This window comes from Mya arenaria, chromosome 4 (assembly GCF_026914265.1).
Source record: "Mya arenaria isolate MELC-2E11 chromosome 4, ASM2691426v1".
Lineage (NCBI taxonomy): Eukaryota > Metazoa > Mollusca > Bivalvia > Myida > Myidae > Mya > Mya arenaria.
The window spans coordinates 57,361,577-57,382,372 of NC_069125.1; the positions used below are offsets into that span (position 1 = coordinate 57,361,577).

At 40.5% G+C, this 20,796-nt stretch overlaps 1 protein-coding gene across 4 annotated transcripts in view; it reads right to left on the minus strand.

Moving 5' to 3' along the window:
• Positions 1 to 20,796, minus strand: part of LOC128230516 (Na(+)/citrate cotransporter-like) — a 40,961-nt gene that overhangs the window by 5,447 nt on the left and 14,718 nt on the right. Inside the window, exons 4-15 of one of the 4 annotated variants that reach the window (XM_052942840.1) lie at positions 16,917 to 17,044; positions 15,869 to 16,022; positions 15,262 to 15,291; positions 14,666 to 14,761; positions 14,099 to 14,137; positions 12,646 to 12,816; positions 6,201 to 6,416; positions 5,728 to 5,832; positions 5,409 to 5,500; positions 4,062 to 4,195; positions 3,223 to 3,384; positions 1,919 to 2,056 (exon numbers count right to left, since the gene is read on the minus strand). In XM_052942840.1, coding sequence (XP_052798800.1) covers positions 1,919 to 2,056; positions 3,223 to 3,384; positions 4,062 to 4,195; positions 5,409 to 5,500; positions 5,728 to 5,832; positions 6,201 to 6,416; positions 12,646 to 12,816; positions 14,099 to 14,137; positions 14,666 to 14,761; positions 15,262 to 15,291; positions 15,869 to 16,022; positions 16,917 to 17,044 — 1,465 coding nt within the window. The remainder of the gene's footprint in view (positions 1 to 1,918; positions 2,057 to 3,222; positions 3,385 to 4,061; positions 4,196 to 5,408; positions 5,501 to 5,727; positions 5,833 to 6,200; positions 6,417 to 12,645; positions 12,817 to 14,098; positions 14,138 to 14,665; positions 14,762 to 15,261; positions 15,292 to 15,868; positions 16,023 to 16,916; positions 17,045 to 20,796) is intronic. The other 3 variants (XM_052942841.1, XM_052942842.1, XM_052942843.1) reach the window with 3 other exon arrangements.

The following is a 20,796-nucleotide window of genomic DNA, read 5'->3' on the forward strand; positions in this document are numbered from 1 at the left end:
AACGCAGAACTAAGTGCCTTACCATGTCGATGACTTTGAGGATCTAAATGTCAGCAAACGCAGAGCTAAGTGCCTTACCATGTCTATGACTTTGAGGATCTAAATGTCAGCAAACGCAGAGCTAAGTGCCTTACCATGTCTATGACTTTGAGGATCTAAATGTCAGCAAACGCAGAGCTAAGTGCCTTACCATGTCTATGACTTTGAGGTTCTAAATGACAGCAAACCCAGAGCTAAGTGCCTTACCATGTCGATGACTTTGAGGATCTAAATGTCAGCAAACGCAGACCTAATGTCAGCAAACGCAGACCTAAGTGCCTTACCATGTCTATGACTTTGAGGATCTAAATGTCAGCAAACTCTGAGCTTAGTGCCTTACCATGCCTATGACTTTGAGGTTCTAAATGTCAGCAAACGCAGAGCTAAGTGCCTTACCATGTCTATTACTTTGAGGATCTAAATGTCAGCAAACGCAGAGCTAAGTGCCTTGCCATGTCTATGACTTTGAGGATCGCAGCAAACACTGAGCTGAGTGCCTTACCATGTCTATGACTTTGATGATCTAAATGTCAGCAAACACTGAGATAAGTGCCTTACAATGTCTATGACTTTGAGGTTCTAAATGTCAGCAAACACTGAGATAAGTGCCTTACCATGTCTATGACTTTGAGGTTCTAAATGTCAGCAAACACTGAGCTGAGTGCCTTACCATGTCGATGACTTTGATGATCTAAATGTCAGCAAACGCTGAGCTAAGTGCCTTACAATGTCTATGACTTTGAGGATCTAAATGTCAGCAAACGCAGAGCTGTCAGCAAACGCAGAGCTAAGTGCCTTACCATGTCGATGACTTTGAGGATCTAAATGTCAGCAAACGCAGAGCTAAGTGCCTTACAATGTCTATGACTTTGAGGTTCTAAATGACAGCAAACCCAGAGCTAAGTGCCTTACCATGTCGATGACTTTGAGGATCTAAATGTCAGCAAACGCAGAGCTAAGTGCCTTACAATGTCTATGACTTTGAGGATCTAAATGTCAGCAAACGCAGAGCTAAGTGCCTTACCATGTCTATGACTTTGAGGTTCTAAATGACAGCAAACCCAGAGCTAAGTGCCTTACCATGTCGATGACTTTGAGGATCTAAATGTCAGCAAACGCAGACCTAATGTCAGCAAACGCAGACCTAAGTGCCTTACCATGTCTATGACTTTGAGGATCTAAATGTCAGCAAACTCTGAGCTATGTGCCTTACCATGCCTATGACTTTGAGGTTCTAAATGTCAGCAAACGCAGAGCTAAGTGCCTTGCCATGTCTATGACTTTGAGGATCTTAATGTCAGCAAACTCTGAGCTAAGTGCCTTACCATGTCTATTACTTTGAGGATCTAAATGTCAGCAAACGCAGAGCTAAGTGCCTTGCCATGTCTATGACTTTGAGGATCGCAGCAAACACTGAGCTGAGTGCCTTACCATGTCTATGACTTTGATGATCTTAATGTCAGCAAACACTGAGATAAGTGCCTTACAATGTCTATGACTTTGAGGTTCTAAATGTCAGCAAACACTGAGCTAAGTGCCTTACCATGTCTATGACTTTGAGGTTCTAAATGTCAGCAAACACTGAGCTGAGTGCCTTACCATGTCGATGACTTTGAGAATCTAAATGTCAGCAAATACTGAGCTAAGTGCCTTACCATGTCAATGAGTTTGAGGATCTAAATGTCAGCAAACTCTGAGCTAAGTGCCTTACCATGCCTATGACTTTGAGGTTCTTTATGTCAGCAAACGCAGAGCTAAGTGCCTTACCATGTCTATGACTTTGAGGATCTAAATGTCAGCAAACGCTGAGCTAAGTGCCTTACAATGTCTATGACTTTGAGGATCTAAATGTCAGCAAACGCAGAGCTAAGTGCCTTACCATGTCGATGACTTTGAGGTAGCCTGTTGAGAAGACTATGGCGTTAGGGGGCGTGCCCACAGGAAGCATGAATGCGAACGAGGCGGCCACAGCACAAGGAATCATGAAGTACAGTGGGTGGATCGCCAGCTTGATCGCCTAAGTAAATAAGAAATATGACGATAGGATAGGTTCAGTGAATGCAAATTTAACTAGTTCTATTCTGAGCAGCATTCAACTGAAATATGGGCTGCAGTATTCAAATTGATAGCTTTTTTTAATAACATTTTGAAGACAAGAAAGATGAGAGTTTTGAAAAGTCTAAGTAGAGCATATAGAAAAAATATCTTGCAAGTTTTAATATCAGCTGCGAACTCTGATAGTGAAAATAACAACATTAGTGTCTGATCAAGTACAACGACCGATGCCAGCTGAGCCGGCCCTTGTTAGCAAATGTTGACAGACTAATTACTTGAACGGCAGCTGTATACTTCTTCAAGTCTTACGTTTACTAACGGTTTGTTTTTTGGTGATCGAATTGTAGCATTAGCGGTTATATGACTATAGTGTACAGATTATTTATCGAGTGGGCTGACTGTAACACGGAAGTTTAGAAGTTGGTGTCATTTGTATTCATCTCTTGCCCACAATACAATGTAAGCTTTTGCAAGAAGGCTAACTACAAGAACAACACAAAAACAAATAGAAAATATTCAATACAGAGCTTTAAATCTTTATCTGTAATGATTACACCTCATCTGATGGAAATCTTCTTCATAGAGTTCGGTTTCCTATATAGCATCTGGACAGAGAAAGATGCATCGCTATTGAAACGTACAAATATCTGCATGGTATCTCACCAGAATATGTTCAAAACCTTGTAGAATTTAAGACATGTAATTCTGATCTCAGATAAGAAAACTGTGTAAATGTGCGATCAGTTGGAACAACTAAATATGGGACGAACTCTTTCTGCGTTGAGGCCAGTCAGACTAGGCAAAACTAGTTGATGTCATCAACAGTGTTCTTATTTATCATACTTCTTGTAATAATTCGCAATAATATAATTCAAAACGGCCTTAGTAAATATTTGTTTCAATACATCACCTTTTTAAAATTATAAACTTTTATTTCCAGGTCACAAGTTGTTACGTTTTGTTATGTTTTGTAAAGTAATGTTTGTATGTTATTCATGTCGGAAAATAGCTCATTCAGCTAATGTTTCTTATTGTCAGATATCCGACTTAGCTATTTTTTGTCTGTTCTTTTATTTCCTTAATAATTAACAAAACCATCGTGAGCTTCACAAGTTACCAAACTCTTACCAGTCCGCCCACGATGGGTAGGAAGAGCGTGGCGGTGGCGGCGTTGCTGGTCACGTTTGTGATGGCCGCGGTAATGAAAGCCAGCAGGGAGGACGTCACCCAGGGTGGGAGGCTCGCAAACACAGTAAGCTTTTCGCTTAACCACTCAGACAAACCAGACGTCTATACATAAAGGAAGACACGTTTTCGTGTAAGCAAGTAAGCAAAATGTGTATTGATTTGGTCAATATTTTTCCTTTAACTACAACTTACAAGTCAAATCATTTAGGTGAGCAAAATACCCCCAAAAATAACCTGTGGGCAACCAAACCAAGCTGAATACAAATGCTGCTGAGACTTGGGCGACATATTTCACCTACATCGACAAGCCCAGTGGCCAGCGACATACCATGATGAATTAAAAACGTTGCGACAACTGGCTTGGAAATATAATACTTCATTTTTTAATGTGGTAGGTGTTAGGTTAGTAATATTTCGCTTCTAGATGACCTCGAACAAGGACAAGCGGTGGCTGATTAAATCACGGTAACCGTAAAATCGGGAACACATTTGCCTCAGTACCGAATGATGAACTTACAATTGGACATGATACAAGGCCTTGACAACTAATGACATCAGGAAGGAAGCATACATAGTCAATGAACTTCAATAAGTTTTAGTTTAGTTAAAAGCAAAAAGTACTCAAATGAATTTGGAAACAATGAATAAGCTTTTTGAGACCCACATGTTTCGGACATTGGGGCAAATAGACTAGAAATTGATTTAACTGCCGAAACAATCGGATCAACAAAGAATATAATTAATAAGCAAATCCATTGGCGTAAATGGTTCATCCTTACCGCACACCCATCCGCTAGTGCAAACCCTCCTCCCATCAGGAGCAGCACGCCCCACGCCATTTTGTCGTTCACGTATTTCCACGACAACAGTGGAATGTACTCCGACGTCGCCGTCAGCTCGTCCGATCTCTTCTCTACAAGTCGATACGAGATAAATATTAATAGTTTTGCGATAAAACTAAGCAAGTAAAAAAGCAAAAATTCTAATAAAAAAATTATGCAATATGACCAAACATGTGAAATGATAGATCCAGCCAAACACGTGAAATGATAGGACAATCAAATAATGTGAAATGATAGGTCTAGCCAAAGATGTGAAATGATAGGGCAATAAAATAATGTGAAACAAGAGGTCTTGCCAATCATGTGAAATGAAAGGGCAATCAAATAATGTGGGTGATAGGTCTAGCCAAACATGTGAAATTACAGTGTAATCAAATAATGTGTGTGATAGGTCTAGCCAAACATGTGAAATGATAGGGTAATCAAATAATGTGTGTGACAGGTCTAGCTAAACATGTGAAATGATAGGGTAATCAAATAATGTGTGTGATAGGTCTAGCCAAACATGTGAAATGATAGATCCAGCCAAACATGAGAAATGATAGGGCAGTCAAATATTGTGAAAGGATAGGTCAAGCCAAACATGTGAACAGACAGGGCAATAGAATAATGTGAAATGATAGGTCTAGCCAATTATGTGAAATGATAGCACAATCAAATAATGTGAAATGATAGGTCTTGCCAAACATGTGAAATGATAGGGCAATCAAATAATGTGAAAGGATAGGTCAAGCCAAACATGTGAACAGACAGGGCAATAGAATAATGTGAAATGATAGGTCTAGCCAATCATGTGAAATGATAGCACAATCAAATAATGTGAAATGATAGGTCTTGCCAAACATGTGAAATGATAGGGCAATCAAATAATGTGAAAGGATAGGTCTAGCCAAAAATGTGAAATGATAAGCAATCAAATAATGTCTACAACTACATTTTTTGGAAATTATTTCTCACTTCATTTCATACTTTGATAATTTGTTATTTATTGCTTCCAGCCGGACATAGGCAAGAAGTGCCACTTTAATATCCGTTATCGAATAAACAAGTCTAGTAAGCCGCCACCGCGGCATTATTTTATATGTTAGCCTTTAAATATATCATTTATTCAATGATGGTTAAATGAAAGCCATTAGCCGAGATGTATAGACTTTACGCATATAATACCATCTTAAACTGTCAAACTTACATAATAAATGTAGTATTAATCATTTAATAAGAACACTGCGAATGGACGAACCCAGTTACTGTATTGTTTTTGATAAATCATAGTTACGAACGTACTGTATCTGTTGGCGCCAAATTGAGGGAGTTGGCTTGGCAAGAAAAACAGAATCACCGACATAAATATAGCCGCCGTGGAGTCGGCTACAAACCTTAAATAAACCAATAAATTAACATTTAATCAAGTTCCAAGGGAAGCAATGTCAAACTTAACATCATAAACTATTTCAAATTAATTTATTTATGTAAATACAAAAACAAAACGCAATAAACATTATTTATTTTATGCAATGTAAGCGTTATATCCCTGGTTTATTCAAGCTTCCAATTTTTATTTCAAATCAATGCATGTCAAAACTTAAAATAGGTTAATGATTACTTTTCTGGAAAGAGCTTTCCCCATCCAGGCATGAAAACCGGGTTTCTCATTATCCATAAAACCGCGAGGAAAACGAAGTCAAGCATCACCAATACTTCCGCGAAGCTGAAAGATTACAGACGTTTTTAAGGAAGGCTTTTAAGATTGATCAATGTCGCAGACGAATTACATGCAGAGTAAGACCGCATTCTGCCAGTATCATTAGAATAGGTTCAAATAACTTGAGAAAGTGATGCGCAAAACAGGAACTATTACAATGCGCTCAGAACTTTGACACAAATCCAGCAACGTTAATTTCGCATCCAATTACTGTAATCGTATATCCTTTACAGGCGAATAATCAAAAAGCGTGAGGTTGAAGCTTTTGGTGTTCACTTATTGAACTATATTGCAACCTTATCCTCTATGAAAAAAGGCTAGCATAGTATGTAAATGATTTTTTTTTATAAGTACTAAAACGTTTTGAATCTTACCTCCAAGGACCCAGCTTAATATATTCTTGTTGTAGATGTGTTTTAACAAGCGAATAATCATCGTCCGTCTGTAAACAGCATAGACATTTCTTGCCCATGGCGTAAACCTGGAGCCAAAGCCACGTTGCCAAGAACACCGCCAGGGAAATTGGGACACCGACTGCCATCCAGTTGGCGAACGTCACAGCAGAGTCCAAGCCGTATTGCTCGTATAATCTGGAAATATATAAGACTTACCGTGGAGACAAAATTTGCCCTGAACTAAGAGCTATGTCAAAGCATATGGGTGCCATTATTTTATAACCGAAACGTCAAAGTATGAGTATATATAATGCAGGTGTCGCTGAAAAGTGGAGACACATTTCTTAATAGAGGTTACACGTCTTTTTTTGCAGCTGACCATCAAAACAACAGTTTCATAACAAAAATACTAAGGATGGTTTTAGACTATATTATTTGTACATGCATGGAGCACAGGGCTTTTAAAATCGTTTCTAATCAAAACCGTACTGCTTGAATAGAAAGTATAAATTATTCGAATATTTCACCAACCGCAGATAGTTCAATATAAAACATATGTTGTAATCAACATAAAACGAAAAAACTGACACTAGCATCCTGTCTCATATAGCATATATTATTGTTGAATCTATTCAAAATCACAACTAAGATGACCCTGGCACAAACCATTAAGGGGCTTTGCTAACAAGACAGTAGCAGCAGTATAAACTATAAAGGGCTCGGATAATCTAAAACTCTTTGGAAAGACAGTAGGATTTTAATAATCTCAAACTGTTTGAACAGACAAAAGCACCACACTGTTTGAAAAGGCAGGAGCAGCGCAAACCATTAAAGGACTTTGGTGATGAATACTGCCTGAAAATGCATTAACAGCGTAAACCATTAAAGGGCTTTGGTGATAAAATACTGCCTGAAAAGGCAGAAGCAGCACAAACCATTAAAAGGGCGTTGGTGATAAAATACTGCTTGAAAAGGCAGGAGCAGCGTAAACCATTAAAGGGCTTTGGTGATAAAATACTGCCTGAAAAGGCAGGAGCAGAGCAAACCATTAAAGGGCTTTGGTGATCAAATACTGCCTGAAAAGGCAGGAGCAGAGCAAACCATTAAAGGGCTTTGGTGATATAATACTGCCTGAAAAGGCAGGAGCAGCGCAAACCATTAAAGGGCCTTGATGATGAATACTGCCTGAAAAGGCAGGAACAGCGTAAACCATTAAAGGGCTTTGGTGATAAATACTGCCTGAAAAGGCAGGAGCAGGGTAAACCATTAAAGGGCTTTGGTGATCAAATACTGCCTGAAAAGGCAGGAGCAGAGCAAACCATTAAAGGGCTTTGGTGATAAAATACTGCCTGAAAAGGCAGGAGCAGAGCAAACCATTAAAGGGCTTTGGTGATAAAATACTGCCTGAAAAGGCAGGAGCAGCGTAAACCATTAAAGGGCGTAGATGATATAATACTATCTGAAAAGGCAGGAGCAGCGCAAACCATTAAAGGGCTTAGATGATATAATACCATATGAAAAGGCAGAAGCAGCGCAAACCATTAAAGGGCTTTGGTGATATAATACCATCTGAAAAGGCAGGAGCAGCGCAAACCATTAAAGGGCTTTGGTGATAAAATACTGCCTTAAAAGGCAGGAGCAGCGCAAACCATTAAAGGGCTTAGATGCTATAATACTATCTGAAAAGGCAGGAGCAGCGCAAACCTTTAAAGGGCTTTGGTGATAAAATACTGCCTAGAAAGGCAGGAGCAGCGCAAACCATTAAAGGGCTTAGATGATATAATACCATCTGAAAAGGCAGGAGCAGCGCAAACCATTTAAGGGCTTTGGTGATAAAATACTGCCTGAAAAGGCAGGAGTAGCGCAAACCATTAAAGGGCTTTGGTGATAAAATACTGCCTGAAAAGGCAGGAGCAGCGCAAAACATTAAAGGGCTTAGATGATATAATTCCATCTGAAAAGGCAGGAGCAGCGCAAACCCTTAAAAGGCTTAGATGATATAATACTATCTGAAAAGGCAGGAGCAGCGTAAACCATTAAAGGGCTTAGATGATATAATATAATCTGAAAAGGCAGGAACAGCGCAAACCATTAAAGGGCTTTGGTTATGAATACTACCTGAAAAGGCAGGAGCAGCGCAAACCATTAAAGGGCTTAGATGATATAATACTATCTGAAAAGGCAGGAGCAGCGTAAACCATTAAAGGGCTTTGATGATATAATACTATCTGAAAAGGCAGGAGCAGCGCAAACCATTAAAGGGCTTAGATGATATAATACCATCTGAAAAGGCAGGAGCAGCGCAAACCCTTAAAAGGCTTAGATGATATAATACTATCTGAAAAGGCAGGAGCAGCGTAAACCATTAAAGGGCTTAGATGATATAATATAATCTGAAAAGGCAGGAACAGCGCAAACCATTAAAGGGCTTTGGTTATGAATACTACCTGAAAAGGCAGGAGCAGCGCAAACCATTAAAGGGCTTAGATGATATAATACTATCTGAAAAGGCAGGAGCAGCGTAAACCATTAAAGGGCTTTGATGATATAATACTATCTGAAAAGGCAGGAGCAGCGCAAACCATTAAAGGGCTTAGATGATATAATATAATCTGAAAAGGCAGGAGCAGCGCAAACCATTAAAGGGCTTTGGTGATGAATACTGCCTTAAAAGGCAGGAGCAGCGCAAACCATTAAAGGGTTTAGATGATATAATACTATCTGAAAAGGCAGGAGCAGCGTAAACCATTAAAGGGCTTAGATGATATAATATAATCTGAAAAGGCAGGAGCAGCGCAAACCATTAAAGGGCTTTGGTGATCAAATACTGCCTGAAAAGGCATGAGCAGCGTAAACCATTAAAGGGCTTAGATGATATAATACAATCTGAAAAGGCAGGAGCAGCGCAAACCATTAAAACGCTTTGGTGATGAATACTGACTGAAAAGGCAGGAGCAGCGTAAACCATTAAAGGGCTTTAGTGATGAATACCACCTGAAAAGGCAGGAGCAGCGTAAACCATTAAAAGGCTTAGATGATATAATACTATCTGAAAAGGCAGGAGCAGCGTAAACCATTAAAAGGCTTTAGTGATGAATACCACCTGAAAAGGCAGGAGCAGCGCAAACCTTTAAAGGGCTTTGGTGATGAATACTGCCTGAAAAGGCAGGAGCAGCGCAAACCTTTAAAGGGCTTTAGTGATGAATACCACCTGAAAAGGCAGGAGCAGCGCAAACCTTTAAAGGGCTTTAGTGATGAATACCGACTGAAAAGGCAGGAGCAGCGTAAACCATTAAAGGGCTTTGGTGATAAAATACTGCCTAGAAAGGCAGGAGCAGCGCAAACCATTTAAGGGCTTAGATGATATAATACTATCTGAAAAGGCAGGAGCAGCGCAAACCATTAAAGGGCTTTGGTGATGAATACTGCCTGAAAAGGCAGGAGCAGCATAAACCATTAAAGGGCTTAGATGATATAATATTATCTGAAGAAAAGGCAAGAGCAGCGTAAACCATTAAAGGGCTTTGTTGATGAATACTGCCTGAAAAGGCAGGAGCAGAGCAAACCATTAAAGGGCTTTGGTGATAAATACTGCCTGAAAAGGCAGGAGCAGAGCAAACCATTAAAGGGCTTTGGTGATGAATACTGCCTGAAAAGGCAGGAGCAGCGCAAACCATTAAAGGACTTTGGTGATGAATACTGCCTGAAAAGGCAGGAGCAGGGCAAACCATTGAAGGGATTTAATTTTCATATATTCTCTGAAAAGCAAAACACCAACGTTTTCAGACAGACTTAAATATTTCAAATTGATTTTGCAACTTGTCAATTACTCCAAAATGCATATCTGAAACCAAACAATGAAATGTGGGCTAAAGAATTAAAAGCTGGTTTTGGAACAAGATTTGCGCATATAATAGAAATATATCGCAACCAAAACGGTCGTTTGCAGTTGATAGACGGGTTTTTATTACGCATGCCAATCGGGGTTTTAGCAAATGGTTGAATTAATACTGTATTTAAGATAGCGAACTGCACTGCAATTTCATCTTCGATCTGAATACACCTAGGTTTCATTTTTTTATTCATTCGAAAATGTCCTGGGTTGATTAACAAGTACTTTGCCAAATCTGTTGGATTTTGTTATACGTGTTCAATTAGGTACACTGTAAGTATCTTGGCATGAACACCCCGCCCCCGCCCCCACCCCCACCCCACTGGCTTCAAGAACACGAGCACGCAGTATCTCACCAAAACCCTTGGTGTTTCCAAGAAAAAACAGCACTCGGTCAGATTTTCGTCATTCACCATACCAGTGTTTTAATATTAACCTTATATGATATTTCCTAATCTACAACGCCGGATATTTTCCGGATACATGTCGTATTAATATTTATTTTTCATGTCTGCTTTGTTTATTATACAAAAATAATCAGATTTGGTTCTAGAAAAGCTTTTAATGATATCGACTTTCCTGAAGTTGGATAAATCAAGAACTTTGTTACATATACACATCTACAAATTAATCGCGTAATTCACACTTGTCTATTTCGCGGCGGGGGTTACTGATCAGTAAAGAAGAGATTGTAATAAGATTGGAACAAAGCTAGATGTAAAGGAAGAAAATAGGAAAAACTTCGGAAGCTGCGTTTTCGCCTTTTGTGCAAAACCTCTCCGTCATGGTAGCTACGACAGGCACATCCACAAGCATCACCAATGGTTTACTTAAAGCCGGGACCCGACACTTTTAATAGAGAGATCGCAGAGCCCCTGCTTAAAGGATACTTAGAAGGAGGACAGGCAGTCTTTCCAATACGTTATTGCTCTAGATCATATGTCGCTCAATACCAATCGAATAGCGTCATTTAGTTAGAGACGAGAAATATTCAAATACGAGTTGAAAATTTAAAATGATATTCTTAGTTCATTAGACAAGCTTAAAAAAATAACGTTGTATTTGTATAACATAGACTTATTATTCATCTATGTTATGCATGAGTCACATTGAAATCAAAATCTGTATAGCAATTCGTTTCTGTAGTGGAAGGGAGGCTACTTGGTCTTCTTATGTAGTTCTACTATGCGCAGTTGTTATTTCCCTTGAATGACTTGGTAACTTCATTACTTCTTCAGTTGAGCTTGTTGACAGCGCGTACAGAGAAAAATTAACAGTACTGACCATTATATTACAGATATCCACGACCTTTTGTCCAGTTAAGGCAAAAACTAATTATAAAATGTCCCCCTCCCATGATGGACCTGAAAAATCGGCCCGATTCAAATTATTTTATTGATAAATGTATGATGGTAGTTCCATTTTGGAGAAAAATTATTTGATTAAACAGCCATCTAACCGCACCATTTTACGCATTTCGCCGTAAGTCTTTTTAGCAAAATGTTTTATTGTCTCTGTGTGTGCGTTTGAATCCGTTTTTAAACATGGAACACAATTTATTCCTATAAACACAAACCATAAGTTGTTTCTCCATTCTGGGAAGCAATATAAACGAAACAGTTTATCGACTGGCCAACCCAGACTCGATATACCCATATTTTAATGATGATATTATTGCCCAAAATTTCAGCATTGCACCATTCTACAAAATTCCGTCAAGTTGAAATTCTGGCAAAGGATAGCATCATTCATATACAAGCAAACCTGACCGCAAATCTGAAATATTTTACACGTTTAGAAGCAGAAAAAGCATAGTCTGTATAGGCTAAGAAATGTTTTAATATATTTTCAGTCAAAAATGTTACTTAGAGATTAACGTCACTAAATTCTTTGTTTACATCGGCTGTGCCCCGCCCCGTGGTGAGCCATGTGAGAACCCCTTTAAGTCACGTGATTCCTAACCCTGGTATTGCTTACTGATAACTCGCATGATAAATATATGACAGCAAAACAATTATTTAGAAAGAAAATCAGTTTTGTCAGTCTGGTTATTGATATCAACAGAAATCGAATGAGAATGTCATTACTTTATCTTTATCTTTTAAGGTCGAAAGAGCATTTTTTAAATTAAATTTCCGGCACGATTTTACATATACATTTATACTTTTTGCATATGAAATCCTCTCAAAAGTTATCAAAATAACACGCGATCATCAACTTAACAAGGTTTCTAAAACTTTTAAATTGTTTTGGACAGTTCACCGAACATTTTGAAATGTACTGGTTATTTTAAACAATAATCAACAGCTGCGATAAGATGTAAGATACACGTATATGAACAAAGCTAACATGACCTCGTTATAAAATTTATGACATATGTAATGGTTTTGTGTGCACTTTTGTCAAACAAAATAGTACATCATCATGTTGTAGTAGGTTAAATGAAACATTGTTTTTTTATATTTTCGCACCGAGGTTTCCATGTTTGCTTTTTTAAAAATAGAGCATTTTTATACTCTTTCCAATACGTACATATCTGCCTGTCCCTTTAAAATGATGTTTGGCGGGGTTCCCGTCAATGTGGCTATGCCACCGCAGTTCGCCGCGAACGCCGTGCACAGTGCAAACGTCTTTGCCAGCTGATTAAACTCCTTGTCCCTTGATATTTCCGGATGTGCGCGGTTCTCCAGGGCGATGGGTGATCTGAAACGGTTTAAAACTACGGGTGAAATATGCCGTAAAATAATATGGTTTTTTATTACTATTGCTGCTGCTGTAATTGTTACCAAAGCTATTGGTTGTTTAGGTTGCTTTCCTTCTTAAAATATATGTTATAGTTCGAGTATAGTACTGGAATATGGATGAAACTATTTCTGGTAGTGCTTTTAACTTACATTTAAAAGTTACACTATCATATTAAAAACGACTCTTGTTAGTACATTTTATATACTAAAATTGTGTTTAGCAGGGATTTTTTTCTGAAAACTATTGGAATAACGGATTTAAGCAATTTCTAAATAAGCGATGATTTCGGAAACTAATTTATTACCCTGAAATACGTTATACTGACAAACTGTGTGAATAAGCCATCTATAAAATATGATACAAGCTTTTCAACTTTTAATATCTTTTTAAAACTAGTGAACATTCAACCCATTTTGAATGTCAAGGTTTAATAGTTCGGCGTTGAAGGTGATAAACGTTTTACTTTAGAAGTCAACTTAGCGATAGATTCCAAAACAAATATTGCGACATTAAGTAAACTAATACGCCATACAGTATGCAAAACATTCCAGTTTGTATACATTCAGGTATCTGGTTTACAACTTTGTCAATTGTGGATGTCTGTGACCTCGTATTAGTTTGATATCATTTTAATTAAAGGGGTTTATGTGCAGAAAAAGAAAAATAGTTATGTGTAAACATTATCCCTCAACACATATTACATCAAGATTGTTTTGGCCTTGGAATATTACAATATAGATTATTTCACGTCTGATTTAAAATAAAATAAAGAGCAAAAATCTAAACTGTGATACATCTAAAATGTGTTGTCGACCATTTATCGTGCATATCAAATTTACAAGGCGTCACCAGGCATCGACATTTAACATGGCCAATGTCTTGAGGAAACGAAAATCTGACCTGTACGTCAGACGCCTTAATGTTCATTTGCATATTAAGGAAATATTCTAAATAGCGAACTGTCGCAAAACTTGCTGTAGGAATTACTAAAATACTTATAACGACAAAAACATTAACATGCTATAATTATATAAACGAACTGTCCCAGCCATCAAGGTTCAGAAAATATGTAAATATGAAGCTGGCTTTATGTATATAAAACTGTATTTAAGTATGTACATTTAGCATGCTGCTGCTTTGTTGTTCTCGTTAAGGAAAAGCGTGGTTATAGGATATAATAGGATATAATAGGAATAATTGTTGGTTTAAACACTTGGTTATTAGCTTAGCCATGACTTACTCCATCTTTATTTTTTCAGGAGGTACAACAGTATTTGGTCTGCAAGGCAAATGTTAAAATAAGCAACTAAAATAGAAGTCCAGTTGATAAAGCTGTAAAAAGATCAGAAGTATGAATTGAAAAGCGCAAAGAAAATTGCATTAGATAGACAGTATACATTGTCGCAAAACTGAAATTGGTGCGAAAGTTATAATTTATTACATAATAATAACAATAATGTGTATGGATATGATCGCATAAGCTTAACATGACGTGATTGCTCAACTACCTATACACTGAACATAAAATGGTTGATATGTTTACCACCGGGACGGGAAAACACTCAAACGAAGAAAATGAAAGAACGCTCTAAAAACATATACATACAAACGCTACAAACAAATCTTATACTTATGAGTAAGTAAGGTGCCATTTTATCCCAAACACACACAACTAAAAGACAGAACCCATCAATAACTGTTACAACATCTACACTACATGCGTGTGAGAAGTGGCATATGTCAATAGGAGGACAGGGAACATTTGTTCATGCGGAGACAGCTAAAATATGTGCATCTGTACGGTCACCTGCGGTCGGCGACCGGGTTGGTAAGCAGGGAAGTGGACGTGAAATCCTGGGCGTTGAGACCGGAACTGCTCTCGTTCCTTGGTACGCCAAGGTGACTGCAGGAAATATCAGGCATCAGTCATGAGATTTGGGCAAACATGATAACAAAGTTGAATAGGGTCGCCGAGGTATTATGTTTCTGAATTGTTGGGACAAGGTGAAAGCATCAATTATGTGCGATTTAATACGGACCCATACGCATGTGACACCTGGCAACAAATATAACATACATGTAGATCATAGGAGTTAAATTTTGTTCAGTAAGTTATATGTGTCATATGGGTGCAAGTGCTTTAGTATTAATTGACGAAGGTGCTGTAATGAAATACAAAATGATAATGTATATATGACAAAACCATTGCAAAATACACTGCCACAATAAAACCTAGTGTCAGAGAGTTACAGACGCCGCAGCCACACACTAACGACTAGTTAAATCAGATGGAAGCAAGAAACATAGTTATACATGTGCATATTCTGTATATACGTTAAGAAGAAGTGTGGCAATCCATTAAGATTTTCTTCATAATCAAACTATTAAAAAAGTTACACTCACTCTTCCGGTTCGTGAACTTGAATCTGGTAGCTAAAAAGATAAAAATATAAATATAATACTATGACAACTAAGGGGATAAGCCCAGTTTCTGTCTCGCGCAACGAGCCAATTTAATCATAAACAATCAGCTCTGACAGCACAGGAAAATAATAAAATATATCGTAATCAATACTACGGTCAGGATATTATTTTTTTTTATCTCTTCGCAAGCAAAAGTGTATAGGTATGTGGCATTGATTAGACATGAACCATTTCAGGGCTGATTGGTCTGGAGTTGAATAACGTTGGGATATGTAATTTAGAGGAAATCGTTAACCTTCCCATCAGAATCCCCAACCTATTACTTCATAAAACACGTATGGGGTACATTTATGAGTCATCAATCATCATGAATAAATAGTATCCAAGTGCGTTAAACTGCAAACTGGCTTGTTAACTCAAACATCAGAAATCATTGCAATGAAAACTTTTGAAATAGTCATAATACGCATGCTTTCATTTATATTTTACTAAACAACTCAGTCGAGAAATTGCACGTGGAAAAATACAGTGTTATGTGAAAATAAGCAGCCATAAACGCTGGGTATGAAGACGTCATGTGACTTACTGCACGGGATGACCCGGCTCTAGTATATTGTCCATCTCTAGGACGACCTTGATGTCCCTATGCTGATCATGGTTGTCATGGTTACCGGGCACGTGGCCATTATTTTCCATCCGCTTCAGAGGCATGGACTCCTCCTCGGTTTCATCTGCGACAACTGAAATACGAATGTGAAATATGTATTCATCTTTTATAAAATAAATGAAGTTTACCAATTTGAAAAAATGACTATCTTTACAGTTAAAGAAAACATGGGCATGGTCTCAATGTATTTTGATTGATCAGGTTTCTCCAAACGTATCGCAGAAATACTAAGGTCAATGTTTACAAATTACTCATTGTGACGTGGGCTTAATTAAGACTGTGTAAGGGCCAACGTAATGTTATCATATAGACATCAAACACGCTTACATGAGACGGTTTAGGTAACGCATGTTTTAAAGAATAGTGCCCTGTTAAGCTTCAGCACTGAAACTCTCCATTTACTGTGTAGAAAGTCACGGACGTTTAAATTTGGAGCGCTTCTAACAATAGTTCGTCCTTCACGATCCATTTAGATAAAGTACACGTCATATACGGATGATTTATTGACATTACAAGAGAACGAGAGATAAATAAATGCCTTCTTTAGACCTTGACCATACCAGAAATTCAATGGACTTTCCTTTTACATACGTTGACATATTGTCTGTATTAAATCTTCTGTTAATGTACGTTTGTACAAACTCGAATTAACAAAAATGTATCATTACTTTATAAATGATATTCGCATCTTTTAATTCAAGGGGTATAACTCAAACGTTATCTGAGCTAGAGACACACTAATGTTTGCATATTTACCTGCCTTTGTTGACCTACTTGTTTGTCGCCAGTATAAGATTATGATTGATTTTCTTCAGTGTGTATAAGTATTAACCTGCATTTGTTAATGTGTACTACTGTACATAAAGTGTTAACACGCATTACGTTATACCACAGCTATAAGGTGTATTCCACAGAAGTGTTTTGTTTGTCTATGAAACCAAACAAGCTCCAACGACCAGTATTGTACCTTGACACTTGACTTCTTTGATCTGGGCAAGAATGGCGTTGAGAATGGGAATCATCATAGCGGTGGTGGCCGTGTTCGACATCCACATTGATAGGAACCACGTGGGCAGCATGATTCCTAGCATCAACCTGAAGGGTAATGACGGGCGTTGTATACAAATAATAAACCAGGCTTAAGGGGAAAAGGGACATGTGAAAGTTCATGTACATCAAATAAAACAAATTTATTTAAATGGAACAATAGCGACCACTAGAATAAGGTCGTTTAATCTGTGCTCAAAAACACCAATCAAACCAATCCCTTTTTGCTAATGACGGTGAGGAACATCTATTGGTAGATGTCTGCGCCTCTCACTCAACAGGTTGTGGGTTCGATCATCACTAGGGTGAGGGTATTCTAGTGGTAGATATCTGCGCCTCTCACTCAAGAGTTGGTGGGTTCGATCACCACTAGGGCGAGGGGGATCTATTGGTAGATGTCTGCGCCTCTCACTCAAGAGGTGGTGGGTTCGATCACCACTAGGGTGAGGGTGATCTAGTGATAGATACGTGCGCCTCTCACTCAAGAGGTTGTGGGTTCGATCACCACTAGGGTGAGTGTGATTTAGTGGTAGATACGTGCGCCTCTCACACAACAGGTTGTGGGTTCGATCACCACTAGGGTGAGGGTGATCTAGTGGTACATGTCTGCGCCCTTCACTCAAGAGGTTGTGGGTTCGATCACCACTAGGGTGAGGGTGAGCTCGTGGTAGATGTCTGCGCCTCTCACTCAAGATGGTGTTGGTTCGATCACCACTAGGGTGAGGGTGATCTAGTGGTAGATGTCTGCGCTTCTCACGCAACAGGTTGTGGGTTCGATCACCACTAGGGTGAGGGTGATCTAGTGGTAGATGTCTGCGCCTCTCATTCAAAAGGTTGTGGGTTCGATCACCACTAGGGTGAGGGTGATCTAGTGGTAGATGTCTGCGCCTCTCACTCAAGAGGTTGTGGGCTCGATCACCACTAGGGTGAGGATGATCTAGTGGTAGATACATGCGCCTCTCACTCAACAGGTTGTGGTTTCGATCGCAACTAGGGTGAGGGTGATCTAGTGGTACATGTCTGCGCCTCTCACGCAACAGGTTGTGGGTTCGATCACCACTAGGGTGAGGGAAATCTAGTGGTCCATGTCTGCGCCCCTCACTCAATAGGCTGTGGGTTCGATCACCACTAGGGTGAGGGTGATCTAGTGGTACATGTCTGCGCCTCTCACGCAACAGGTTGTGGGTTCGATCACCTCTTGGGTGAGGGTGATCTAGTTGTAGATGTCTACGCCTCTCACTGAAGAGGTTGTAGGTTCGATCACCACTAGGGTGAGAATGATCTATTGGTAGATGTCTGCGCCCCTCACTCATGAGGCTGTGGGTTCGATCACCACTAGAGTGAGGGTGATCTAGTGGTACATGTCTGCGCCTCTCACGCAAGAGGTTGTGGGTTCGATCACCTCTAGGGTGAGGGTGATCTAGTGGTAGATGTCTGCGCCTCTTACTCAAGAGGCTGTGGGTTCGATCACCACTAGGGTGAGTGTGATCTAGTGGTAGATACGTGCGCCTCCCACTCAAGAGGTTGTGGGTTCGATCACCACTAGGGTGAGGGTGATCTAGTGGTAGATACGTGCGCCTCTCACTCAAGAGGCTGTGGGTTCGATCACCACTAGGGTGAGGGTGATCTAGTGGTAGATACGTGCGCCTCTCACCCCAAGAGGCTGTGGGTTCGATCACCACTAGGGTGAGGGTGATCAAGTGGTAGATGTCTGCGCCCCTTACTCAAGAGGCTGTGGGTTCGATCACCACTAGGGTGAAGGTGATCTAGTGGTAGATGTTTGCGCCTCTCACGCAACAGGTTGTGGGTTCGATCACCACTAGGGTGAAGGTGATCTAGTGGTAGATGTCTGCGCCTCTCACTCAAGAGGCTGTGGGTTCGATCACCACTAGGGTGAAGGTGATCTAGTGGTAGATGTCTGCGCCCCTCACTCAAGAGGTTGTGGGTTCGATCACCTCTAGGGTGAGTGTGATCTAGTGGTAGATGTCTGCGCCCCTCACTCAAGAGGTTGTTGGTTCGATCACCACTAGGGTGAGTGTGATCTAGTGGTAGATGTCTGCGCCCCTCACTCAAGAGGTTGTGGGTTCGATCACCATTAGGGTGAGTGTGATCTAGTGGTAGATGTCTGCGCCTCTCACGCAACAGGTTGTGGGTTCGATCACCACTAGGGTGAGTGTGATCTAGTAGTAGATGTCTGAGCCCTCACTCAAGAGGTTGTGGGTTCGATCACCATTAGGGTGAGGGTGATCTAGTGGTAGATGTCTGCGCCACACACGCCACAGGTTGTGGGTTCGATCACCACTTGGGTGAGGGTGATCTAGTGGTAGATGTCTGCGCCCCTCACTCAAGAGGTTGTGGGTTCGATCACCACTAGGGTGAGTGTGATCTAGTGGTATATGTCTGCGCCCCCCACTCAAGAGGTTGTGGGTTCGATCACCATTAGGGTGAGTGTGATCTAGTGGTAGATGTCTGCGCCTCTCACGCAACAGGTTGTGGGTTCGATCACCACTAGGGTGAGGGTGATCTATTGGTAGATGTCTGCGCCTCTCACTCAAGAGGTTGTGGGTTCGATCACCACTAGGGTGAGGGTGATCTTGTGGTAGATACATGCGCCTCTCACGCAACAGGTTGTGGGTTCGATCACCACTAGGGTGAGTGTGATCTAGTGGTACATGTCTGCGCCTCTCACGCAACAGGTTGTGGGTTCGATCACCACTATGGTGAGGGTGATCTAGTGGTCCATGTCTGCGCCCCTCACTCAATAGGCTGTGGGTTCGATCACCACTAGGGTGAGGGTGATCTAGTGGTACATGTCTGCGCCTCTCACGCAACAGGTTGTGGGTTCGATCACCTCTTGGGTGAGGGTGATCTAGTTGTAGATACGTGCGCCTCTCACGCAACAGGTTGTGGGTTCGATCACCACTTGGGTGAGGGTGATCTATTGGTAGATGTCTGCGCCTCTCACGGAACAGGTTGTGGGTTCGATCACCACTAGGGTGAGGGTGATCTATTGGTAGATGTCTGCGCCTCTCACGCAACAGGTTGTGGGTTCGATCACCACTAGGGTGAGGGTGATCTAGTGGTAGATGTCTGCGCCTCTCATTCAAAAGGTTGTGGGTTCGATCACCACTAGGGTGAGGATGATCTAGTGGTAGATACGTGCGCCTCTCACTCAAAAGGTTGTGGGTTCGATCACCACTAGGGTGAGGATGATCTAGTGGTAGATACGTGCGCCTCTCACTCAAAAGGTTGTGGGTTCGATCACCACTAGGGTGAGGGTGATCTAGTGGTAGATGTCTGCGTCTCTCACGGAACAGGTTGTGGGTTCGATCACCACTAGGGTGAGGGTGATCTTGTGGTAGATGTCTGCGCCTCTCACTCAAGAGGTTGTGGGTTCGATCACCACTAGGGTGAGTGTGATCTAGTGGTACATGTCTGCGCCTCTCACGGAACAGGTTGTGGTTTCGATCACCACTAGGGTGAGGGTGATCTAGTGGTAAATGTTTACGCCTCTCACACAAGAGGTCGTGGATTCGATCACCCGAGGGTGAGGTTGACCTAGTGGTAGATGTCTGCGCCCCTCACTCAAGAGGTTGTGGGTTCGATCACCCGAGGGTGAGGGTGACCTAGTGGTAGAAGTATGCGCCTCTTACGCAAGAGGTTGTGGGTTCGACCAGCACTTGGGGTACTTTCTGGTGGCCTCTCAGAAAGATATAGTGATATTATCAGCTTTCGTCACAATCGAACTCAAACAAATTAGTATAATCTAAACTACTGGATATGTGTAGCCGGATGCTTCG